The sequence below is a fragment of the Oncorhynchus nerka genome, linkage group LG6 (assembly GCF_034236695.1).
Source record: "Oncorhynchus nerka isolate Pitt River linkage group LG6, Oner_Uvic_2.0, whole genome shotgun sequence".
Lineage (NCBI taxonomy): Eukaryota > Metazoa > Chordata > Actinopteri > Salmoniformes > Salmonidae > Oncorhynchus > Oncorhynchus nerka.
Genome location: NC_088401.1, coordinates 49,174,563 through 49,202,243, shown reverse-complemented (window position 1 = coordinate 49,202,243; position 27,681 = coordinate 49,174,563). Strand labels below are relative to the sequence as shown.

The 27,681-nt window shown below is 43.8% G+C and overlaps 1 protein-coding gene across 1 annotated transcript in view; it reads left to right on the top strand.

The window, feature by feature from the left end:
* LOC115130523 (A disintegrin and metalloproteinase with thrombospondin motifs 2-like) overlaps window positions 1-27,681 on the top strand; it is a 196,666-nt gene that overhangs the window by 111,384 nt on the left and 57,601 nt on the right. Inside the window, exon 4 of the mRNA XM_029661760.2 lies at window positions 24,871-25,076. Within this exon, the coding sequence (XP_029517620.1) occupies window positions 24,871-25,076 (206 nt within the window). The remainder of the gene's footprint in view (window positions 1-24,870; window positions 25,077-27,681) is intronic.

Genomic DNA, 27,681 nt, shown 5'->3' with positions numbered 1-27,681 from the left:
ATTCATATAAAAAAAAAAGAATTGATTGAATTATCCATGTGGTCTCTCTATTAAAGGGCACTTCATTTCATATAGCAGGCTATTAAATTCAATATTGGTGCACAATTTCTACTTAAAATATCAAAAGGCACTATTTGCGTGAAACGACCGAGCTGCAGATCTACTGACAGAGCAGGGCTATATATGCAACATATGTTAGATTGGATTAAATGGATGGATGAATGGGTGGATGTACGGACGGACAGATAGGCAGACAGCAGGGACAGACAGACAGACAGGATAGATGCAGTAGTGATGTGAAGTATGGATAGAGTAACTCAGCTTCCATACAGTATTTGCTGAGCGGCAGAAAAAGTTCATATGAGTCCTTGGCATTACCCAGACTCCCTCTGTGATCCGTCCTGTTGCTGACTTCCTCCCATTGCTCGGGAGGATTCAATCAACCTAGGGAATCTCACTTTTCTGGCTCCGTCTGATCTGCTGTGTGTATGTTTGTGTGTGTGTGTATGTGTGTGGTGGGGCTGTCCTTGTCTTGTCAGACTACCTGATGTTGTTGTTGTTGATGATCTGCTATTGAAGCCCCCCTTCTACCTCTCCCTTCCTTCTCTCGTTATCCTCCCCCACTTTGTCTCCCTTCGCCCCTGCCCTCTCCCACCATTTCTTCCTGATCTCTCTCCCTCTCGTCTTCTCTCTCTGCTCTCTCTCCCTACTCTCTCTCTCCCTCTCCCCTCTCTCATCCCCTGTTCTATGGAGCCAGGCCTGGCAGTGTGTCCCACTCTCTAACCCCTGCCGTATGACTTTGGGGTGGGGTGATGACCCATGGTGTCTGGCTCTGGGCCATTCCAAGGTGTGACTCACCAGGATCCTGGGCCAAGTTCAACTCCAACTTCTCAAAACCTGTTCTCACTCAGCTTTATTGCAAACTAAGTTGCTGGGCTGGCGTTTTGTTGTTTTTCAAATGGAGGAATGGGGCCTTTAAGTTGCACAGACAGAGGGAGATGTTGACGACAGCACCATGCAACATTTACTGTTGTTTGGTCATGACAAGATGTTAAGAACAAAGAACCAAAGCAAACAATTAATGTCATCTTAAAATAACCGGTACAAATGCTGAATGTTTTACCGCCTGCGATGTCATGCTAGTGTTTAGAAAATGTCACTTTGTGGAGTTGGTTTTAAACTGGTGGGAAACTGAAGTTGTGTTTGTTAAGACAGGTTGGCACACTCTTCCCCTGGCTTTGCCTGCTGTATTTTAAGTCTTAAAGGAGATAAACACGGCAATTACTGATGTTTAGCAAAGCTCCATAACCACGCTGCTTAAAAAACATATAATTAAGCCCAGTAAGACCAGAGCAGAAGAGAATCTTAGAAGAAGAAAGAAAGAAAGAGTGAGAGATAGAGAGCGATAAAGAGAGAGACATTTTATTTAGTCATAGAGACGGTAATCCTCTCTAGTCACTGCTTTGATCTGTGTCTGTAACTTAACACCAGCAATAATGATACTTATTTTATATTATACTTCTAGTGGAGGAGATCCAAAGATACACACACACACACACACACACACACACACACACAAAGAGAGAGTACACAGACAGGCATGCGCACTCACACATATACACACAGACCCTCCAGTCTCCCTGTGTGTGTCGTGTCCCAGTCTCTGTCTGCATGGTTAGGGCTGAGATTGCCAATAAATAGTGGCCAGTGGCCTTCAGTGTCGCTACGGGGACAGATTTGTGTCCTGTCATATGATTGGCCCAGCCAGGAGGAAGAGAACAAACTGTCTCATTAATCAGGGAACACTCCTGTTCCTCATCGCGGGGGGATGACAGGAGGGCTGCACTGTGTGTGTGTGTGTGTGTGTGTGTGTGTGTGTGTGTGTGTGTGTGTGTGTGTGTGTGTGGTGTGTTATGTCAGTAGATAGAGCTGTGAGTGTTGAGGAGCTCTCAGATGGCAGGTGAGAGGATGGGAAAGGCCACATCAACAGCCAGCAGAGATGACTCACACACACAATTTCAGGCCTCTGTAGAGCGGTACCAGAACTCACACTCAGCTGTCATCTGATCTTCTTTATCTGTTACTGTAATACACTTATACAACATAACTCCTAGTAGAACCACATCACATATAGGCCCATATTCATGAATTGTCTTAAGGAGTGCTTTGCCCCTTTATATAAGGAATGAGATTATATGGATCCTAGAACAGCAATCCTACTCCGGACACTCTTTATTACTGATAAAGGAGTTTTTAGGAGTTTTGTGGTTAATCGTTCCATCTGTGATTCCTATAGCAAAGTGGAATGCACTCTACTGCGACTTGACAATGCACAGCCCTCATGATGTTGGCTCTCTCTCTGTCCATCCTTCTCTCTCCCTCGTACCCCCTCGCTTCCATTCCCAGAGCAAGTAACAGGGCTTGATTTTCCCTTTCCTTTGTGACAAGGTGTGTGTGTAGGATTGCATAGAGTACCGGACAGAGAGGTGATCACGGCTAGCTCAGGTTTCCGGGCATTACCATGCAGTGAGATACGGACGCTGATAACGTTCCTTTTGATAACGGACATACTTCCTGAGATGACACACACACACACACACACACATCAAATCAAATGGGCAGAGTACAGGCATGTGTGTGTTTGTGGGATCTCAGGAAGTGTGTCCGTTATCAAAAGGAACCTTATCTGCACCCGTGTCTAACTGCATGGTGATGCCCAGAAACCTGAGCCAACCGTGATCACACAATATCACCTCTGTCCAGTTGCCTAATTTTCTAGTCTAAGCTATGTAGAATATTGGCCTGTTGGAAACTACAACTCCCTAGTACATCGCACAGTTCCAGTCTTGATCTGATGTATCTCTACAGAAACTGATTTTCGAGCTCACAGACAAAAACATTCAACAAGGATTTCAAATAATTGAACCGGCGTCGTTGAATTAGTTGTTTAAAGAACAAAAAATAACTGGAATGGGATTCATCACTCAGCACTACTAGAGAGTATTATGCAAAACAGCATTCCACCTTAATGGTCCGTTTCATGTGAATTCATGATATCTAATATATATGATTATAGAGCAGAAAGATATGGCAGAATTGCAACTTGAGCCCGCTGTCAGTTGAAGAATGAACTCGTTGATATAATGATAGGGCTATTACAATAAGTATGACTCTTATTTCCAGCGCTCAATTCCGCTCCGTGAGTGTGTGTGTGTTTGTGTGTCTGTGTGTGTTGTATTGAGCTGTGGACACTTCCTCACATTCCTGTTACAGTGCTGACAGTGTTATTACCTGAGCGCAGGTGTTAGACCTTAAGATCTACGGATGTTAACCGTGCGCACACGCACACACACACACTCACACACTCACACACACACTATAAAAGCCAACACCCTACTATTACCCAGGTGCCCCAGCTGGTGGATAGTAAAGATGTTGGACTAGTGGGTTTACTACTGGGTTTACCGGATTTTAGCATTGCTCACAGGTGCTGTGTGTGTGTTTGTGTGTGTGAGCACGTGAGTATGTGAGTGTGTGTGTGTGTACGAGTGTGTGTCTGGAATGTGTGGGGGGGTGTTAGGTCCAGGTCAGAGGTGAGAAGGGAATTACTGTAAGTTTCCCCTCACGTTTCAGCCTGACGTGTGTCAATAACATTTTCTCTGTTGATCATAATAATTTGGTACAAAGGTTTATCAAATATCTAACACATAGATACACATATCAACAACACATACATCTGGGTCCGAGACATAATATATACTGTTGATTGTTAGATACTGTTTTTGTTAGCATCACACTCGAGAGGTGATAGATTTTACACAACACGCTGCCTTCCCTTAGTCCTCTCTCCTCCTCTTCCTTCTCTTCCCTTCTACCTCCGTTCCTCCCCCTCTCGTCCCGCCTCCCCCTCCCCCCTTGCTAGATCCCTCAGTTGCTCTGTCCTGGAGGCAGCCCAAGAGCATCCAAGTGTATGTTTGTTTGTTTGTGTGTGTGTGTGTGTGTGTGTGTGTGTGTGTGTGTGAGAGAGAGAGAGAGAGAGAGAGAGAGAGAGAGAGAGAGCATCATGATGTTCCCTCGCAAATGGACAGGCCACATCTACACTATCTCCCTAAGTATGAGAGAGAGAGAGAGAGAGAGAGAGAGAGAGAGAGAGAGAGAGAATTTGAATACGTAAAGGGAAAGGTGATGCGCTGTATTTAAATAAATTAAATATTTATGAGTCAGCCAATTAAAATCCAAGCAGGAAGTGTCAGACGGAATCTTGGGAACACATTAGAGCTGTGCTAATAAAATGATTTCCATTTGAAACACGCAGACAGTGGACAGAGGGGCAAGCGAGGACAGGAGGGGGGCCATGAGACTGTTGATCCTGCCAGGTAGGGGTAGACAGGGGAGCAAGAGTGGCCCCTCTCCTACACTCTTAGAAAAAAAGGTTCTGGATAACACCGAAAAGGGTCCTATGCTTGCTTCATATATTGCACCCCTTAAGGTTCTATATAGAACCGAAATTGGTTCCATGTAGAACCCTATATAGAACCCAAGGGTTCTATATGGAACCAATTTTGTTTAAGTGAAGAAGAACTCCTGGGGTTCGGATCAAAGAACCCAACAAAATGTTTCCTTATAGATCCTTTAGGGGTTCCATATATGAACCAGGCAATATAACCCTTTTTGGTTCTATCCAGAACCTTTTTTTTTTTACAAGAGTATAGGAGAGGGGCCAGTACAGGTGATAGCAGTGGGCAAGTGAGGTCCTGAGTGGCACAGTAGGTATCTGCTGAGACTTGAGAGAGAAGAGCTCTACTTTACTTCTCTGACTCTGTAAGTAATACTGGGCTGGGAAAAAAAGGAGAGAGAGGTGGGGACGAAGGAGAGTGAGAGGAGGTGAGAGGGGGAGGTGTGTAGGAGGTAATCAGTGTAGTGTAATGTGGTTTCAGGGTCACTGAGCACCCCACTTAGGGAGTGACAAAATGCCAGCGTTGTTCCCCAATTTGTTTTACACACACAAACGCACAAGCACACGCACATACATTTTCTCTCCCAATCTCTCTTTCTCTCTCCTTGTCTGAACATAGCTCAGTGTAATTCATCAGGGAAGTCCAGGTGTGTGTGTGTGCAGCGCAGTGTGAGTACGCTATACAACACACACACACACACACACACCACAGGTTTACAGCAATCAACAGTTACGCAGTGCCATAAGCATTGGGCAGATCTGGCAGACACACAAGTAGACTAATCAATGGGTTGGTGATAATTATTGGTTCTTGGAAATCAGCTCTATCAGTACAGTAAGCGAGTGGCCCATATACTAATAATTCTACCTTGCAACAATAGACCATGAAGGAAAAAGAAATGAGACTCTCACTTTGACGAGACGAGCACGAGACGGATATCACCGCAATCTCACTCTCTCTTTACTGTTTGTCTGCATTTCCGTATCTCATTTTTACTCTGTCCCTCTCTATCTCTGTCCTCTAAGAAGGAGACTCATCCGATTACAATGGAGAAACAGAGAGAAAGAGAGGTCCTAAGTCCTACCGTACCAATGCTGTACCATTAAAGATCCAGCCCCTTGTGGCTGTATCACTGAGTAAGTAGTGTGTTGCGTGTTGGGCTAGTGGCGTGGCAGCTTGCTAAAATAGGCCACAGTTTGGTTTTTCACTGTCGTCCAAACACTTCACGCCTGGCCAGAGAGGGGGGGGGGGGGGTTGTTTGTGTGTGTGTGTGTGTGTGCATGTGTGCGTGTGTTCGTGGTCGATTACTTATGCATGTCATTCTGTGTTGGTGCAGATGTCCACTCTCACCCTATCACTCTGTCTCTGTCCTCTCTCTTTTTCTTTCTATCTCTTCATCTGTATCTTCTTCCTCCCTCTTTCTCTTTCGCACCAGAGGATTATAATATGACAGACCCTGGCTACGATCACATTGTGTTCAGTGATTACAGAAAATGAGAAACAATTTCAGTTATTGAATGTAAGTTCTGTAAATGCAATGTATCTTATTTGATGAAATATGATTTGTGGAATATATATATATATATTTACATATATTACTTAACTAACTGACACTTAGTGCACACGTTTCACATGCACGCACGCTCCCTCACACTGCTATTAACAGTACAATCAGCAGTGCACCTCATATTAATGAGGTGGATTCAGGCCATTAATATTTAAGAGAGTGTCAGTGGGGCTGTCAACATGAGAGCCAGCGCTGAGACAACTCTAGTGTTTCTGTTTGTGTGTGTGTGTGTGTGTGTGTTTTATTTCTTTCTATTTTTGGACTTTTTCTTTCCTCCCTCTTCATTTTCTCTATACATCTCTCCATCTCTCCTATGTTTTGTGACATAACACCCTTATCTGCATCTCTGTCTTGTTTTCATATATTTTCTTCCCTTTCCTTCACCTCCCATTTTCTTGTTTTTTTCGTGCGTGAGTGCGTGCGTGTGTGTGTGTGTGTGCGTGAGTGCGTGTGTGTGTGTGTGCATGCGTGTGTGTGTGTGCGTGTGTCTATCCATACAGGAAAAAAAAACTCTCAGGCGAAAGCGAAGGTGGAGGGGTATGTTTTAATGATTGATAGCTCATGGTGTGATTGTGGCAACATACAAAAACTGAAGACCTTTTTCTCTCCTGATCTGGAACATCTCACCATCAAATGCCAACCCCATTACCTCCAAAGAGAATTAACATTGATAATTGTCATGGCCTTTTATATCCCCCTCAAGCCGACACCACGGTGGCACTCAAGGAACGATATGGCAAATTGAGCAACCTGGAAACCGCACATCCTGAGGCCGCATTTGTTGTTGCTGGGGCCTTTAATAAAGGAAATCTGATCAAATTTCACCAACACGAAAGAGATGATCGTGGACTACAGGAGACAGAAGAGGGAGCACGTCCCTGTCCACATTGACGAGCCGCAGCGGAAATGGTCAAAAGCTTTAAGTTCCTTGACATGCACATCACTGAGGACCTGAAATGGTTCCCAAATGGTGAAGAAGGAGCAATAACAACTTTACAATCTCAGCTGGCTGAAGAAATGTGTCATTGCCATTAAGAGCTTCTTGAATTTCAGATGCACCATTGAGAGCATTCTGTTGGGCTGCATCACCGCCTGGTACGGCAACTGCACCGTCCTCAACCGAATGGCTCTCCAGAGGGGGGTGCGGTCAGTCCAACGCATCACCGAAGGCACGCTGCCAGCCCTCCAGGACATTTACAACACTCAGTGTCAACGGAAGGCAAAGAAGATCATCAAGGACCTCAGCCACCCGAGTCACGATCTGTTCACTCTGCTACCAGCATCAAAGCCGGGACCGAAAGACTGAAAAACAGCTTCTATCTCCAGGCCAACAGACTATTGAACAGCCATCTTCTGTAGTATGAGACAAAGATATACTCACTAACGCAAAACACACACGCAAGCTAAGACACACACACACACACACCTCATACACAAGAAGACTCCTGTACTATCATATACACTCACGCACACTCATACGCCCATACTCACAAACACACACACATACACACACACACACACACGCACACACACAGCCATCGCTGCTGTCCTATGTATATAGAGACATTAAACACTTCCAGTTTCTTTTAAACAGTTTTTTTCACACTGTGTATTCATATACTGTATTATCCACATATCTCATTCTAATATACCTACTACTGTGCATTGCATTTTTGATACACTGTTTATACACACTGCATATGTAAATACTGGATTCTTGACATAGCCCACTTTAATACATCCCCTACATACAGTATCATTCTTACTATATGTTTTGGTGTATATACGCATAGATTGCATTTGGGTTGTTAATTGGATTTGTTCTGACATTCTTGATTTCTAGTTTTGGATGATCTATTGTTTGTGTACTTGTTTGACAATTTACTGCACTGTTAGGAGCCAGTAACACAAGCATTTCGCTCCATTCTTATAACATCTACTGAGCTGTTTACGCGACCAATAAACGTTGATTTTATTTGCGTGTGTGTGTGTGTGTACAGTAGTGGGACAGAGGGACTGAGAGGCAATTTCCACAGGCAGTGTAGTGAGACCTACTCCATTGCAATAGAGAGAGAGAGAGAGAGAGAGAGAGAGACGCAGAGTTCCTCCTCTCTGTTTACAGTTCCTCTCCTCCCTGGCTCTATCGTTACAGATCTGTGGAGGATGGAGAGATTGGAATAGGAAACAGGAAAGATATCTCATTACATCACAGTGGACAGGATGTGCATGGAAGCTTCCGGTTGTGTGTGTGTGTGTGTGTGTGTGTGTGTGTGTGTGTGTGTGTGTGTGTGTGTGTGTGTGTGTGTGTGTGTGTGTGTGTGTGTGTGTGTGTGTGTGTGCTTTAACAGCATACTAACATTGACTGTGTGAACTTTTCTAATGAACTCTGCAGGGGATTGCCAACTCTTGGTCCATGTATTCTCCCCCACAGTGGCTGAACTACACTAACTACACACACAGTGGTGTAAGCGTGTGCGTGCATTCCTGTGCGTATTCGGGATGGGGTGTGTGGGGTGGGAGGTTGAGGAGGAACTGAGGACCCTTCCCTCGTAACTGGAAGCTCATAATGATTTACTGTAAATATCAATGTTCTCATTAAAATCTGCATCATGGTCTGACCCGCCCTTTGACTTCTCACATTTGGGATTGATGTAGTTCTCTATCTTGCCGTCTCCCTCTCTCCCTCCATCCCTCCTTCTACCTCCCTCCCTCTCTCTCTTGTCTTCCCTCTCTCCATCCTTCCCTCTCTTCCTCTCCCCCTCTTCCTCTCGATCTCTCTCTCTCCCTCCCTCACTCTCTGAATGAGGATTAGGTGTGCGGTGGACCAAGGAGAATGAAACAGTGTTTAGTGTCAGAGCCAAATTGGAAAAGGTGGGGAATATTTCCCTTTAATAAGTATTTTATTGAATTTGGCCTAGGAAAAGCCCCAATTTCCCACTTTTTCCCATCCTCTCTTCTCCTCTCTCTTCCCCTCAATCTCCTCTCCTGCTCCCTCCTCCTCTGAATCCAATACACAGTTTGTCTACAGTTACCACGCATTCCCAACAGCTGCTGATACTGCCAATTGTTTTTATGTGTTAATTTCACCGCATTAAGGAGTTGATTGTTTTGATTGACATACAGTTAATGAATTATTAACTTTGTATGTTTACTGTGGAATTTTATACTGCGCGTGTTTGTTGTATGAATGATTACATTTCTAGAGTTAACATTGCCAGAAAGTGTGAACCTCTTGATGCTTTGGAACGAACTTCATTGCTTTGTGTGAGTCCAGTCTTCAGGTGCTGTCTTCTACAGTAGAGTATCCTAGTGTTCGGTGAACATCTGGCCTGTTGATGATATTACAGTGGTGTGGTTCACGAGGACAGAGAGACAGAGGAAGAGATATTAGCTGTGCTGTGCCCTGCTCCCTGCTGGAGTATACTGTTGCATACTATTACCCTGGAACGGAAGACGGCTCATTGATTAACCATGCCGCTCCCCAATGGAACCTGGAACCATCAGTGTTCCCAACGGAATCCCCAGCTCGGCTCTCTCTCTTTCAGGGAAGAGGGTCAGCATGTCGGGCGAGCCAGGGAAAGATTACAGGAGGAATAACAATGATAAGAAGGATACACGGGACTCATATATCACTTTTCAAGGACCCAAAGTCACTTGACAATGATGGAAATGAAAAAGGAAAACAACAAAACAGGAGTCAAAAGGAAACATCAGACGAAACAAAACGTGAATAAAGTGAGGCGTGGGCTCAAAGGCGGGAAAGTGTGTGATGTATCTGGATGGGGAGGGTTGGGGTTTGGAATGAATAGGTTGGAGAGGTTGTCGTCTCATAGGAGGGAGAAGAAAGGGAGCTATGTACTGTAAACCAACCGCCCACACATGCACGTTAGCAGGCGTGCACACACAGCCATTCTTTTTTTGGAGTTGTCTTAACCAAATGTCATCAAGTAACTGGTTCCACAGACTTTTTTTTTTCCCGTTTACTCAACATTTTTCGGTTGAATGAACATTTTTAGTTGTCCCAAACATAGCTCCAACTTGAGAAGATGTAGGCAAGAAATTCAGTCAACTTAAATTGTCTCTTAATAAGTTCATTCAACAAATGTTTTTTATTTGGGCATCTTGCCTAAAAAAAACGGCTGTGGAACTGTACTGAACCAAAATATAAATGCAACATGCAACAGTTTCAATGATTTTACTGAGTTACAGTTCATATAAAGACATCTGTCAATTAAAATGTAATGGATGCAACCTTTCCAACAAGTAAAATTGTCAAATTTCTGCCCTGCTAGAGCTGCCCTGGTCAATTTATTGTAAAGTGTAAATGTCTAGAAGCAACAACGCCTCAGCCGCAAAGTGGTACGCCACAAAAGCTCACAGAATGGGACCGCCGGGTGCTGAAGTGCGTAGCACGTACAAATCGTCTGTCCTCAGTTGCAACACTCACTACGAGTTCCAAACTGCCTCTGGAGGCAACGTCAGCACAATAACGGTTCGTTGGGAGCTTCATGAAATAGGTCTCCATGGCCAAGCACCTGCACACAAACCTAAAAGATCACCATGGTCAATGACAAGCGTCGGCTGGAGTGGTGTAAAGCTCGCCGCCATTGGGCTCTGGAGCAGTGGAGCAGTCCGCCAGATGAATTTGGGTTTGGCGGAGGCCAGGGGAATGTTACCTGACCGAATGCATAGTGCCAACTGTAAAGTTTGGTGGAGAAGGAATAATGGTCTGGGGCTATTTTTCATGGTTCATGGCTAGGTCCCTTAGTTCCAGTGAAGGGAAATCTTAATGCTACAAAACAAAATGCCATTCTAGATTCATCTGTGCTTCCAACTTTGTGGCAAAAGTTTGAGGAAGGCCCTTCCCTTTTTCAGCATGACAATGCCCCCGTGCACAAAGCGAGGTCCATACAGAAATGGTTTGTCGAGATCAGTGTGGAATAACTTGACTGGCCTGCACAGAGCCATGACCTCAACCCCATCCAACACCTTTGGGTTGAATTGGAACGCTGACTGCGAGCCAGGTCTAATCGCCCAACATCCGTGCCTGACCTCACTAATCTTCTTGTTGGGGAATGGAAACAAGTCCCTGCAGCAATGTTCCAGCATCTAGTGGAAAACCCTTCCCAGAAGAGTGAAGGCTGTTATAGCAGAAAAGGGGGGACATACTCCATATTAATGCCCATGATTTTGGAATGAGATCATGTAGTGTAAGCATCATGTAGTGTATGCGTCTGTTCATCACAGATACCCAACAAAACAAAAAAAGTACCACCATTTGCTTCATGTAGCACGGCACATCTCCTTTGCATAGATTTGATCAGGCTGTGGATTGTGGGCTGTGGAATGTCCCACTCCTCTTTAATGGCTGTGTGAAGTTGCTGGATATTAGCGGGAACTGGAACACGCTGTCGTACACGTTGATCCAGAGCATCCCAAACATGATCAATGGGTGACATGTCTGGTGTGCGTGCAGGCCTTGGAAGAACTGGGACATTTTCAGCTTCCAGGAATTGTGTACAAATCCTTTTGACATGGGGCTGTGCATTATCATGTTGAAACATGAGGTGATGGCGGTGGAGTAATGGAATGACAATGAGCCTCAAGATCTCTTCACGGAATCTGTGTGCTTTCAAATTGCCATCGATAAAATACAATTGTGTTTGTTGTCCGTAGCTTATGCCTGCCCAAACCATAACCCCATAACCCCCCATAACCCCACAGCCACTATGGGGCACTGTTAACAACAGTGACATCAGGAAATCGCTCCCCCACACAACGCCATACACGAGGTCTGTGGTTGTGAGGCAAGTTGGACGTACTACCAAATTCTCTAAACAACATTGGAGGTGGCTTATGGTAAAGAAATTAACATTCAATTATCTGGCAAACAGCTATGGTGGCCATTCCTGCAGTCAGCATGCCAGTTGCACGCTACCTCAAAACTTGAGACATCTGTGGCATTGTGTTGTGGGACAAAACTGCACATTTCAGAGTGGCCTTGTATTGTCCCCAGCACAAGGTGCACCTGTGTAATGATCATTCCGTTTAATCAGCTTTTCTTGATATGCCACACCTGTCAAGTGGATGGATTATCTTGGCAAAGGAGAAATGCTCATTAACAGGGATGTAAACAAATTTGTGCACAACATTTGAGAAATATAAGCTTTTTGTGCATATTTAACATTCCTTTGATCTTTTTTTTTGAGCTCATAAAACATGGGATCAACATTGTAGATGTTGCGTTTATATTTTGGTTTAATGAAACAGAGCTTTAAACGTACAATGTTTTCAACGTACATATTTGACCCACGTTGACATACGTTGTGTGCATGTTCATTTATACAGTAATTCATATTCAACATATTCAATATTCAACATATTCAACCTGGGATTTCAATTCTCAACCTCTTGGTTCACAGCATTCCAATCTTTTTGCTACTCCACCATGTCTGTCAGTAACTGATTTCACCTGTGTTGCTACACTTTGTACTTAAAAAAAAGATCTCAGCTCTGTTAAAAGTACACTCAAGAAAAAATATTTGATTAATCATAGTTAATTGAGTAACATTAAAACAGAATAATATGCTCCACCAACATTAGACAACAATATAGAAACTTCAATAAGAAAATCGTATCAATGATGAGAGAATATAGTGAGATTAAACGATAATTGACACAGACATGGTGGGATAGAAGGATATATCAGAATGCCGTGAACCAGGAAGTTGTGTGTTAAAATCCAAGGACAGGTTCAATGACATTTACTGTATTTTTTTATTTTTTATTTTATTTTATAAAAAATGTTTATATAAATAAACATGTGTCAAAAATGTAAGTTGAAAAAAATGTTATGTTGAAAGCACATTCTTTTTTAGTTAATATGCCTAAATAATAATTCAGAGTTTAATGAACATATGAGACAAGTTGAGAAAACACATCATTTTAAATTGACAGAAGTTTTGCCCATGTTTTCTCAAGTTTGGGCCAACAATTTTTGATGTTGTTCAGGTAACAAATGGAGGGAAACGTTGTGTAAACAAAAGAAAGGCTGTGGAATCAGTTACTTAATAATAATCAGTTGAAACAACTACATGTGCGGTTGTTGTTTTTTTACAGTACACACACACCGGAGAGGAGAAGAGAGATGGTTCATTATGGGTTTTGATTACAGATATATTCGTTTGACTCTGGCACTGTTCCCTGTTCAGGGCGATATAATTGAGAATGATGAATAATGTATTGCATTGTTTTTAATTGATAATTGCTATGAAGGACTCAGTTATGAAACACTGCCAATTGGCCACACAGATAGCACTTTATTAATTCTGCTTTGGCTGCCTCGAAAACTTGATGTTTAAAACAACAGGTTGTTGTACTTGGAGTGATAATGATCTTTGCGGTGAAATAATGCCAATAACAAAAGCCCAAACACTTTTATTTTATTCCAACTGTTATAATCCAATTCTAATGAGAATTCTTCATCAGATTCATCATAATTGTTTTGGAAAACAAACATTCATCTTGATTAAAATACAATCTCCATTAAACTACTGTAATGTGTCCGTTGGGTAGCTGGGTTAGACTGGATCATGAGTGTATCATGGCTTATGGGCTTTCATAAATCATAAGTAGAAAAGCCTATTCTCCATCCCTATGGCAATACAGTGTGTGTCTCTCTCACTGTATGGGAGGGCTGGAGAGAGAGGAGAGACCATTTGCATACATATTGTATCACACCTCTGGATGGGATCCTCTCTTTCTCTCTCTCTCTCTCTGTCGCACTCTATCATTCTTCATATCTCTCCCCCCATGAAGCTTCTAAAGGAACGAGTAATGAAGTGAGGAAATGAAGAGAGGAGGAGAGGAGGAGAGAATAGAAGAGAGAAGAGTTCTGTGTTCTCTGTGATGTTGAGACATTTTTCGGGTCTGGCTGTACGTTGAGTTTGTACGTTTCAGACTTGTTCATTGGTTAAGTAACAATTCTCACTCTGTGTGTATATGTGTGTGTGCGTCGTGTTGTTGACGAGTGTCCATCTGATGTTTGTGTTTGCTGTGAATTGTTGTGAACGTCCGTTGTTGCTGAATGTGGACATTTCAGACTTGTCGATTGATTATGCAATGATTCTCACTGTCTGTCTGTGTGTGTGTACGTGCATGTACGCGAGTGCGTGAGTCTGTGCATTCGGACGCCTGCGTTGGGGCGTCCGTGTGTGTGTCATGACACCATACTGATCAACACCCAACCATCTCTGACCTCTCATTGTGTCTCCATATCAGCAATCTTGAGTCAAATTGGAGCAGTAACAATAGACAGGAGAGCAAAGGAGACAGCTCTGCTATAGAGAGATAAAGTGAAGAGCCTGTCTGTATTCTGTCACCTGTCAGTCTGTGGAATGTGACTAGATCAGTTGCCAGTGAAATGGAAGGACATGCAGAATCCATACAGAATGAAGACTGGTCGTCTCTCCCTCTCTCTCTCTTTCTGTGTCTCTCTCTCAATTCAATGGGCTTCATTGCCATGGGAAACATGTTTCTATCTCTGTGTCTCTGTGTCTGTGTGTCTTTCTCTCCCTCCCTCTCCTGTCTGTCTCTGGTGGTGACACAGTGATCAGGCTGACATATGTGTGGCTGGCTGTCATAATACGTCAGCCCCGGTCCCAGCTCCCAGGCGGTCCCTCCTTAACACCAGTCTGTCAGGAAAATACAGGGCCCCCAGCCATGTGTGTTGTGTGTGCGTGTTTGTTTGCGTGTGCAAGTGTGTCTGACGACTTGTGACCTGCAGGTCAAAAAGGGTGAGGGCAGGTGTCTCTAGGGGTGAGGAGGGGTGCGGCTAGGTGCCAGATGCTGTCCAGACAAATATAGTTTTGAATACACAGAAGCACACACTCACACTTACCTCTCCTCCCTATTCATCTGCCTGTGTAGCAGAAACTGTACTGCCCCCTTTCAGTGACTGGAACACGTACACACGCATGGTGGATCCGTGGGCGAAGAATTTGATGGTGACCTGTGAGAGATGGATCCGTCTGGCTGTGGACAGTGGTGGGATTATTCTCCCATCTCTGGTGTGGGGGCGAGCAGCAGACATCCTAGGTATAAAATGTGTGTGTGTGTGTGTGTGTGTGTGTGTGTGTACGTATGTTTGTTAACTTGGTGGAACTAAATAGCCCTGGCTTTACTGTATAAGATGCTAAGGCAGTGTGGTTGGGGAACTCTTGGATTTCTCTGTATATTAGTCTTGATGGTTAATGTAGCGCTCAACAGGGAAGATTATGGCATTATTGTGCTGCGTGTAAGTAGTCCTATCTCTTCAACTTATCCTCTAGGTCGGTCTATTACCCACTCATATTCAGTTTATTTTCCGTAGAGAGAGTTAGCTAAACAAATCAGGCTAAATTGCATTATTGCAGTGATTGGATCATATTATCGTCAGCCTTAGCACAGTAACACACACACACACACACCACACACACACACACACACACACACACACACATGCACACACATGCACACACACACACACACACACACACACACACACACACACACACACACACACACACACAGGTGAGACATGGCAATGTAGCAGGACTCTGAAGCACAGAATGCAACAAGCTCTCACAGTCTCTCTGCAGAATCCGACGTTTGTCCGTAAACGTAACATTTCAAAGGTTAAGTTTAGGCTTTCATTCCGAATGGTTAAGTTAAGGGTTAAGGTTTGGGATAGGGTTAAAACAAACAAATTCAAAACTAGTTCCTAGTACTGGGATTGAACACCCAAGGCATCCACCATCCCTGTGTACAACGCCCTAGAAAATCCCAATCCTTCTTGATGGTAATAGCGCTCACCATTGCCCCTAGTTGTCGGTTTTGAAGTAATCTCCCAACATCCTGCTTACATGGACAGATGTCGAATTTCGCAGTGGATCTTAAGCGACATGGCTGCAGAATCCTCCCCATCCCATAGACAGGGCCTGAACTAGATCCAGACAGTTACATAATGATGTGGCCATACAGGCCTCTATGTCTCCTGGCTCTCTATCTGACTGGTACCTCTCTCATCTTGGGAGAAAGCTCAGTAAGGTCAGATGAACACATGTTAATGATGCACAGTGCGCACAGTGTCGCAAAACTAATGGAACTCATTGTTTGTGTTGTATTTTACAGTAACAGGTGTGATGGACTAAAGTCACTAAATCATGAACTGGTCCCCTAAATCCACCCAATCAAATGAACAATACCAGCCAAGACCTGGAGATGACTGATCTGTTTGACCATGGGGACACATTCAAATAAATTAGTGGTGGAATATTGAAATGAACCATTAAGAAAACACTTTTTTTTCTAAACAGTTATTGGTTAAAGCAAGTTTTAATTAATATATTTTAATCATTTACATTGCGGGTTGTGCTTTGGGAATTGCAATCTGTCAAATTTGATTGCTGATTAACTAACTAAACAATGAAACCTATAAAATAAGGTGAATCAGAGTTCAATATGTGTATCATCAGAGCCTCTTCGTCTTATACTGTGTTCTGTTCCTTGTCTTTACTTTTAATGAGTGCTCGCTCGGTGGAGGTGCGACTGACATTTTTTGCGACCTCACAATGCGTTGCTACATGTCCAGATGCTAGCGGCCGGTTTAACGATCCGCGCCACTCATCACCTTGACGACCTATAAACCTGTCGCCAAGGAGCCAAAGTGTCCATGCTTTGAGCTATGTGGCCACGGTGTGCATTTGTAAGCAAAGTAGTCTTGAGTGTGTGTGTGTGTGTGGGGGGGGGGGGGGGGATATGATAGGTGTGTGTGCCTGTGTGTGTGTTGTTTGTTGAGTCAGTGAGCTGGATTACGTAAATCACTAGGTATGAGCAACAAGATCTCACGGTTGAACCAATTTGACTTCCGATTCTGAAATTTTCCATGTTTCTCCAAACCTTAAATGCCTAAGTAGCCTTAACCTTAAGTAGCTCCAAACGTCAACTTTAAACATGTTTTGGGTTGCTCCTCCTGCCGCAGCTGCAACTCGGGTTGCACTGCTGCTGTCTCTCATTCTGACTGGTTAAGTTAACCTGTTGCCTCTACTTGGGACGCTTGCGTCCCAACTAGAGCTCTGGAAATGCAAATGCGCTACGCTAAATGCTAATAGTATTAGTTAAAACTCAAAAGTTCATTAAAATACACATGCAGGGTATCAAATTAAAGCTACACTCGTTGTGAATCCAGGCAACAAGTCAGATTTTTAAAATGCTTTTCGGCGACAGCATGAGAAGCTATTATCTGATAGCATGCACCAATACACTACAACAGAAAAGCACAGCAGGGGACGTAAACAAAATAATTAGCATTTTGGCGTTACACAAACCGCACAATAAAATAGAAAACAGTCATTACCTTTCACCATCTTCTTTGTTGGCACTCCTAGATGTCCCATAAACACTATTGGGTCTTTATTTAGATTAAATCGGGCCATATAAAGCCAAGATATCGTTATATGTAGACTGTGTGATAAACGAAAAAAAACAGCGATTTCACAACGTAACGTCATTTTTTAAAATTCAAAAAGTAGACGATAAACTTTCACAAAACACTTCGAAATACGTTTGTAATGCTACTTTAGGTATTAGTAAACGTTAATAAGCGATAAAAATCATCCGTAGGCGATGTAAATATCATTAGCTGTCGTCTTGGAAAAAATTTCAGGAGAGAGCTCTTCCGGAATGATCTGGGCGGAGACCGGAGGTAAGTCGTGCCCCTCTTTCGGTTCAACCAAGAATCAAAGAGGATTCAATTCACAAGACTCTAGACAACATGGGGATGCTGTGGGAGTTGAATGCTCGGTCTTATCTAATTCGGCTCACTGTTAACAATTGCTGGAAGTGGCGCAAGGATATTTATTTCCATTTTCTGTGATCAGGTTTTCCTGCGCTTTCCGATGTAACGCACGTTATGTAATAGCCACAGTCGTGATTTAACCAGTTTTAAAAACGTCCGAGGGTTTCCTATCCACACATTCTAACCATATGAACGTACTATATTCCTGGCATGAGTAGCAGGGCGCTGAAATGTTGCGCGATTTTTAACAAAATGTTCAAAAAAGTAGAGGGTCGACTGAAGAGGTTAAGAGGTTTGAGGGTTAAAACACCATCTCAGTCCACAACGCCCTAACAAAGCCCAAGCCTACTTGAAATAGCGCTCACCGTTGCCCCTAGTAGTGGCTTTTGAAGGCATCTCCCGATGTCCTCGGGACATGGATGGATGTCCAATTTCGAAGAGAATCTTGAGTCACTTGGCTTGAGTCACTAGGTATGAGGCCTTGCACTGGAGTAACCTTGACATGTCTGACATCAAGGTCTCTACTGTTCGCATACGCACACATGCACACTAGTGGAGACACACCAAGAGAGAGAGAGACACACACACACACACACACACACACACACTTGCAAGAGAGAAGCAACGGAAAGAATATGTGTCTAAGGTCATTGCCACCTGAACATTTTCCGCAGCTCTTCAGAGTACAAAGAAACCTTCCACACTATGTCCTGCCACACGGTCTGCTTTAGCAATGACATCTCAATATTAGGACAGCTTTGACCTGAATAATCACCATTAGTCTCCTCCTCTATACACTCTTAGAAAAAAGGTTTCCAAAAGGGTTCTCTGGCCATCCCCATAGGAGAACCCTTAATGGTCCCAGGTAGAACCCTCTGGACAGGGTTCTACATGAAACCCAAAAGGGTTCTACCTGGAACCAAAAATGGTTCTCCTATCAGAGAGTTTTTCTCTCTCTCTCTCTCTCTCTCTCTCTCTCTCTCTCTCTCTCTCTCTCTCTCTCTCTCCCCTCCCCCCCTCCAGGCACTCAGACATCCTTGACATTTGCAAAGGTTGAAAGACGGAGTACCTTTGTCTCCTAATAAGGGCCGGCTCTCCTCCACCTGAATGAGAAGTCCTAGGGGGAAGAGATGGGAGAGACCAGAGGGAGGCAGTGGGGTGTCTTTTTTAGGGGGAGAGGGTGAAATAATATGTTTATGTCTCACTGGTAAAAGGGAGGGGGAGGCAGGGGGATGTTTTGGTAGAGGGGGGTAGGTAAAAGGGTAATATTTTATTTATTTTACTGTGGTCCCGTGTGGCTAATTTGGTAGAGCAGGGCGCTTGCAATGCCAGGGTTGTGGGTTTAATTCCCACGGGGGCCCAGTATGAAAAAATACTACTCACTACAGTAAGATGCTCTGGATAAGAGTGTTTGCTAAATGACAACTTTTTTTTAATGTAAAAGGCCCACCTTGTGTCACTGTACCCATGGAATGTAAATATATTCTGACTGCACTGCATCTGATTCAGGAGAGATGGAGAGGAGAGGGAGGAGAAGACAACAGGATTAGGGAAGAAAAGGAGAAAGACAAGATGGACATTGTATCAGTCTTTTGTCTTGCAGAGAAAGTGGTGTAGGTGACAATAACAACAACTTTTTTAAATAGGCAGAATTATTTTGTTAGCATTGTCAAGACGAGCCAGACACAGTGAAACACATAGACTGATTACAGAACTGAAGGTGAGAAGAGTAGATGTTGTTTATTTCTGTGTACCTGGTGGCAGTCTCTGGAGGGAGACACTGATGCCTCTCCACAAGACTGTGACACTCGCTATAAATATAGTGAAGAAGACTGAAGCAGAACTGTGACACTCAAGGTCTTTCTGGTTTCTCTTCGTCGCTTTCTCTTTCTCTCTCTCTCTCTCTCTCTCTCTCTCTCTCTCTCTCTCTCTCTCTCTCTCTCTCTCTCTCTCTCTCTGTCTCTCTCTGTCTCACTCTCTCTCTCTCTCTGTCTCTCGCTCTCTCTCTCGCTCTCTCTCTCCTGCTCTCTCTCTGTCTTATAGAGATAAATCATGACTTCACATCTCTTTCTCTCTCTCTCTCTCTCTCTCTCTCTTTTTCTTTTTCTCTTAGGACACCTGCTCAAAAGCTATTCAAGTTAAGGAAGTAGGCGGCTGAGTTTACTCAAGGCCCAGGAATGACAGATGTAGTTGTTTGTAATAGACCTGTGGGCTTCTGGGAAGAAAATGAAGTCGACATTAGAGGGCAAGAGTTAACAAGGGATGTTTTCGTTGTTATTTCCTTACCCCAATTTTTTCTTTATTGTAAAACTCTACATAATTCCCGCCCTAATTTGCAGTCATAGGACATGTTCTCCAAAGGAATGCCATCCTCGTAAAAAAGACGAAAGAGTTCAAAAGCTGCTTTCCGTCAATTGTGTTACGTAATCAGAAGTAAAAAAATATCTGAACTAAACCTGTCTTTAAAAGCAGATGCTGTGGTTATGACATCATGCTCGTTATAAAAAAAAAGTTATTTTAGACAAAGGACAGGGGCCTTAATTTGAGCTAATTCCGTTAACGATGGTAAGAAATTGTCAACACGTGTGCTCACAGACACATGATAGGGTAGACAATGGCACCTGCTGGAAAAATACATTTACACCCATGGGTGTTTAAGAAAAAAAATCACATTTAATTATAATTTTTTCCCCTGCAGTTTTTCCCTACACTTCCACTTTAGTTAGAGATAGGAAGCTGACATTCTCACCATGTTCTGTCACTCATGTGTAGCTGCAACTGAATCCTATTCCTCAGACTCCGCAGACAATATTAGCCATGCGGCGCGTTGTTTTACCCATGAGCCGGTTGCCTAGGTAACATTGCATAAGAGGAGCAGGAAGGAAAGGATGCCCCTTGCTAATTGACAGACGGGAGACTAGGTGGCAGATCTACCCAGCAGCCCCGTTGCTCTCTTGCGCTCGCTCTCTCCCTCTCCCTCCATCTCTCTCTCTCCATATATCTCTCCCCCTATCTCTCTCTAGCTCTCTCTCTTTCTCTCTCTCTCTCTAGCTCTCTCTCTTTCTCTCTCTCTCTCTCTTGTTCTCTCTCTCTTTCTATCTCTATCACTTCCCCTTGCTAAATGAGAGATGGGAGAATAGGTGGCAGATCTACACAGCAGCCCCCTAGCTCTCTCTCTCTCTCTCTCTCTCTCTCTCTCTCTCTCTCTCTCTCTCACATCTCTGTAGTTTCTCTTACCAACACTTTATACGCCAACACACTGATCGTATGTGTTAAACTAGTGTGGATCCAACAGTTCAACATAGTGTGTGTTAAAAAAACAATATGGCCCCTAATGCATCTCTCCATATGTGTTAGCTTAGTGTCTCTTCATCCTAATATCACTCTCCTTTGTATCAGGTTTTCTTTCCTTATTATATGAGTAAAAAAATACACTGTATATACAAAATAATGGCTCTGTCGTAACCGGCCGTGACCGTCCGTGGGGCGACGCACAATTGGCCTAGCGTCGTCCGGGTTAGGGAGGGTTTGGCCGGTAGGGAAATCCTTGTCTCACCACGCACCAGCGACTCCTGTGGCGGGCTGGGCGCAGTGTGCGCTAACCAAGGTTGCCAGGTGCACAGTGTTTCCTCCGACACATTGGTGCGGCTGGCTTCCGGGTTGGATGGCGCTGTGTTAAGAAGCAGTGCGGCTTGGTTGGGTTGTGTATCGGAGGACGCATGACTTTCAACCTTCGTCTCTCCCGAGCCTGCATGGGAGTTGTAGTGATGAGACAAGATAGTAGCTACTAAAAACAATTGGGTACCATGAAATTGGGGAGAAAAAGGGGTAAAAAAAAAACACAAAAAAAACAACATTTGTTGATTCTGCTATTTCAGCCAATCCCGTTGCTGACAGGTGTATAAAATGTAGCACACACCCATGAAATCTCCATAGACAAACATTGGCAGTAGAATGGCCTTACTGAAGAGCTCAGTGACATTCAACGTGGCACCGTCATAGGATGCCACCTTTCCAACAAGTCAGTTTGTCACATTTCTGCCCTGCTTAGAGCTGCCACGGGCAAGTTGAAGTGCTGTTATAGTGAATTGGAAACGTCTAGGAGCAACAACGGAGTGGTAGGCCACACAAGCTCACAGAACAGGGCCACTAAGTGCTGAAGCGCGTAGCGAGTAAAGTCATTTGTCCTTGGTTGTAACCCTCTATATTGAGTTCCAAACTGCCTCTGAAAGCAACGTCAGCACAAGAGCTGTTCGTTGGGAGCTTTATGAAATGGGTTTTGTATGGCCGAGTACTCGCGCACAAACCTAAGATCACCATGCGCAATGTCAAGCGTCAGCTGGAGTGGTGTAAAGCTCACCGCCATTGGACTCTGGAGCAGTGGAAATGAGTTTTCTGGAGTGATGAAGGCCAGGAGAATGCTACCTGCCCCAACGCATAGTGCCAACTGTAAAGTTTGGTGAAGGAGGAATAATTGTCTGGGGCTGTTTTTCATGGTTCGGTCTAGGCCCTTTAGGTCTAGTGAGGGGAAATCTTAACGCTACAGCATACAATGACATTCTAGACGATTCTGTACTTCGAACTTTGTGACAATAGTTGGTTTGTTGAGATTGGCGTGGAAGAGCTTGACTGGCCTGCATAGGACCCTGACCTAAACCTCATCGAACACCTTTGAGATGAATTGGAACGCCTACTGCGAGCCAAGTCTAATCGCCCAACATCAGTGCCCGACCTCACTAATGCTCTTGTGGCTGAATGGAAGCAAATTCCCAGATCCAGTGGAAAGCCTTCCCAGAAGAGTGGCGGTTGTTATAGCAGCAAAGGGGGGGACCAACTGCATATTAATGCCCATGATTTTGGATGAGATGTTTGACGAGCAGGTGTCCACACACTTTTGGTGTAGCTTAGTTATACCTGTCCAATTGAGATGCTACCAATATAATTGAATAAGCACCACCAGTGGACTAAGCACCACCTAAATGGGGATCAAAGTCTCACCTCTATTTGGCCTAGCGTTCTGGGTCTACTAAATATATAAACGGTGATTGAGTGTCTTGAGGAATATGTCTGTACTCTAAGTATTGTCATGTTAAATGTGCAGTGTAGTGTACTATACTTGAGTTTCCCACGCTTTCCCACAGTGACCACGCAACTGCTCCCCACAGTGAAGCATCTCTCTCTGTGAGACCACGTCCCTCAGCCTGTTTGCGCTGCCTGGCAACTGCAGGCTAAGACCACTCGCTGTTGGCTGGGCTCCCTGCCGCAGCCCGTCTGGTGTTCAACCTTCCCATGCTCTCTCCTCTAACGGAGCACAGTACCTCCACATCAACCCAAACAACACACTCCTCAGCTACCACTAGTACAGTGGCTCCGCTCTGCCCCCATGGTGGCCTGACAGGACACACCTGCTTGCAGTAATCCTTCTCCCCCCTTAAAAGATTTAGATGCACTATTGTAAAGTGGCTGTTCCAGATGTCTGAACGCACCAATTTGTAAGTCGCAGATTGCTAAATGACTTAAATGTAAATGTAAATGTGTTCCCAGTCTACCCAACAAGCGGAGAATGTTCCATGGAGGCCACATTGTTTCTGTTTGTGTCGAGAGGTGGGATGAGGAGAGCCAGCCTTGGCTTTGGAGACGGCATCATTTATCCTCTCCTGAATCACAACACACCACTCCAGCTACAGTATCTCAGCCCGATACACACAGCTACTTGTGTGTGTGTGTGTGTGTGTGTGTGTGTGTGTGTGTGTGTGTGTGTGTGTGTGTGTGTGTGTGTGTGTGTGTGTGTTTGTGTATAGCTTCAATTACACGTAGACTTACCTAGGAGTGCCAAGAGTGTTTAGACCCAATGTGAAGAGCTACTTGCATGTTTATGTGTGTGTGTGTGTGTGTGTGTGTGTGTATTTAAGAAGTTCTAAGCTTCAATTTCCTCGGCGTCACATCACTGACGATTTGAAATGGTCCGCTCACACAGACAGTGTGGGGAAGAAGGCTCAACAGTGCCTCTTCAACCACAGGAGACTGAAGAAATGTGACGTGGCCCTTAAAACACCAAACATTTACAGATGCACAGTTGAGAGCATCCTGTCGGGCTGTATCACCGCCTGGTATGGCAACTGCTCCGCCCACAACCGCAGGGCTCTCCAGAGGGTGGTGTGGTCTGCCCAACGCATCACCGGGGGAAAACTACCTGCCCTCCATGACACCTACAGCACCCGATGTCACTGGAAGGCCAAAAAGATCATCAACAACATCAACCACCTGAGCCACGGCCTGTTCACCCCGCTATCATCCAGAAGGCGAGATCAGTGCAGGTGCATCACAGCTGGGGCCGAGAGACTGAAAAACAGCTTCTTTCTCAAGGACATCAGACTGTTAAATAGCCATCACTAGCCGACATCCACCCGGTTACGTAACCCTGCACCTTAGAGGCTGCTGCCCTATGTACATTGACTTGGAATCCCTGGCCACTTGAATAATGGAACACGAGTCACATTCATGTTTAAATGATGTTTACATTCTGCTTTACTCATCTCATATGTATATACTGTATTCTATTCTACTGTATTTTAGTCAATGCCACTCCGACATTGCTCAATCCAATATTGATGTATTTCTTAATTCCAGTCTTTTACTTTTAGATTAGTGTGTATTGTTGTGAACTGTTAGATACTACTGCACTGTTGGAGCTAGGAACACATTTCGATACACCTGCAAGGACGTCTACTAAATATGTGTATGTGACCAATGAAACTTGATTTGATTTGATTTGAAGTCTATTGAGTGTTTCGCCACCACACAATCTGGGATGTGAATTACAATATTGGGTTGATTAGTCAAATCTGTTAGAGATATATTTACATATTTACCAACAGTTATACCTAAATATTTGTGCTTTCTGCCTGTGTCTCAGGCATCACGCTGGTGTGTGTGTGTCTGTGAGTGTGTGCACGTGTATATGTGTGTGTGTTAGATATTAACCCTGTCTGTGTTTGTGTTGTCTCTAGGTGCTGATCTGCCTAGTATGATGGACCTGGAGTCCCTGTATCGTGGTGTGGAGCAGAGCATCAACCAGACCCGAGCCCAGAGACAGAGGAGACAGAGTCCAGAAAGAGCCTACAACATCGAGGTCCTACTGGGGGTGGACGACTCTGTGGTGCAGTTCCACGGCAAGGAAAACGTCCAGAAGTACCTGCTCACACTCATGAACATCGTAAGTACAGTACACTCACACCACAGGAGACTGCTGGGGGGGAGAACGGCTCAAGCGAATGGAACGGCGGTAAACACCTGGAAACCATTGTGTTTGATGTATTTGACGTTATTACCACGCTCCCGTTCTCCCCAATTAAGGTGCCACCGACCTCCTCACACAGAGTCATACACACATTGTAGGATACTATGTGCATTTATGCGCCATTAGTGTGCCCCTAGCCCCTGTGTCTTCTGTTAGAAAGATGCTGCAAGCGGTTGATTCGCTGTGAGCACTTTAATCCAATAACCAGAAGAGTAATGAAGACAACTGTAGTATAATGTGTATGTGGTTTCTACAAGAGAATAAATCATTATACGATAAGTCATGCATGAAGAGTCATCAGCAACACAGTAATGGAGCAATAAGGAAATATGCATAGGCGTAACGGCAGAAGAATATGCATCATAATCTGGAATGTACAGTATACACAAATACAATGGCAAATATTATATGAAAGATGTATAAATAATAGTCAGGGATATACACTGAGTGCACAAAACATTGACCACCTGCACTTTCCATGACACAGACTGACCAGGTGAATCCAGGTGAAAGCTATGATCCCTTATTGTGGTCAATTGTTAAAATGACTTCAATCAGTGTAGATGAAGGGGAGGAGACGGGTTAAAGAAGGATGTTTAAGTCTTAAGACAACTGAGACATGGATTGTTTATGTGTGCCATTCAGAGGGTGAATGGGCAAGACCAAATATTTAAGTGTATTTACATGTTTTATTTAACCTTTATTTAACTAGGCAAGTCAGTTAAGAACAAATTCGTATTTTCAATGACGGCCTAGGAACAGTGGGTTAACTGCCTGTTCAGGGGCAGAACGACAGATTTGTACCTTGTCAGCTCGGGGATATGAACTTGCAACCTTTCGGTTACTAGTCCAACTCTCTAACCACTAGGCTACCCTGCCGCCCCCAGTATGGGTATGGTAGTAGATGCCAGGCGCACCGGTTTGAGTGTGTCAACACCTGCAATGATGCTGGGTTTTTCATGCTCAACAGTTTCCCATGTGTATCAAGAATGGTCCATCACACAAAGGACATCCAGCCAATTTTACACAACTGTGGGAAACATTGGTGTCAACATTGGCCAGCATCCCTGTGGAACACTTTCGACACCTTGTAGAGTCCATGTCCCTACAAATCCAAGGTTCCTAATGTTTTGTACACTCAGTGTGTAGACAGGCGAGTGTCAAGGCTAACTAGCAAAGAGCTAACAAGGACATATTAGCAATGGGAGCTAGCACCTCAAGTGCACCCGCTGCTGAGGAGAGAGAGCGAGTGAGAGGAGCCTGCCTAGGTTACGGTTGTTGATTACAAAGATGGGGGCCTTTTTCATTGAAGTAAATCAAAAGTTAGACAAGAAAGAGTACAGACTAGTGAAAAGAAGCCGACAAGGGGATGTCCTTCATTGTGACAAGTTGTAATATTGTCGTGGACACAGATGAGAAGAACGTTAGCGTGGCCAAATGGACTATGTGTGCAACTCGCTATTCAGGTTTGATGCAATTTTCAAACTTGAATGTATTTATTTGTGTATTTATTATCATCATTATTATTATTATTGTATATCATTATTATTATGGTAGGCCTAAATCAGTGAAAAAACTGTTCATTTTGTTGAGACATTTTCTTTGGCTAAATTAAGCTTGAACTGTCTTTTTAAAATTGTGCTCCTTAAAAGATACAGTAGGTCAAAAGTAGGCCTGTTGTAAAATAGTTATCATTATCCTATTGCTGCCATTCGTTGGGTAGGCATATGGGAGACACTGGCTTTGTTGTCAATTGCTGCAAAACTCCTGTGAAGGTTTAAACGATTTAAAAAATATATGCAGCAAGTGTTTTGTTTCATTCTGTTGAGCCATTTCATTTGGACAAATTATGTTCTAACTTAATGTTGTGTTTGCCGCAATATAATATACTTACCGGTCTATATAGGCTACTTGCACTTAAACCATGAAAAGGAAAAAACTAAGGGTAAGATGCAAAATGTAATTTAATGCTGCAATATAATTACCTTTTTGTATTTTCCCTATAAACAATGACTTGACTTATTTTGATATTACCCTAATAAAGTTAAGAAACGCTTGTGAGGGCTTGGTGTGGTATGGCTATTATTAGGCTTAGATACTGCAGGCCTATGAAGACAGTGAGCACCGGCGCTCCAACAGACTCCCACAGTCAAACGACAGTTGAGGTGAGGAAGAATGTTTTTTACGCCTACCAGAGTTCCTGCTTCAATCGCACAATATAACGCTTATCTTTATAAAAAAAATATTAAAAAATTTGGATCGAAAATGTACGAATGAACCTTCTGTACGCATATATCTGTATATAGCAGTAGTAGAATATCTGAAAAGGATGAAGACATTTATGTCGGTGTTGGAAACATGGTGCCGGCATATCTCTATCTTTCTCTCAGTCTCTCCAAGGCCTAAGCTTCCCTTCCTTTATATGTATTATTTTCACAGTGGAAACCTAGGCCTAAGCTTCCCTTCCTTTATATGTATTCTTTTCACAGTGGAAACCTAGGCCTAAGCTTCCCTTCCTTTA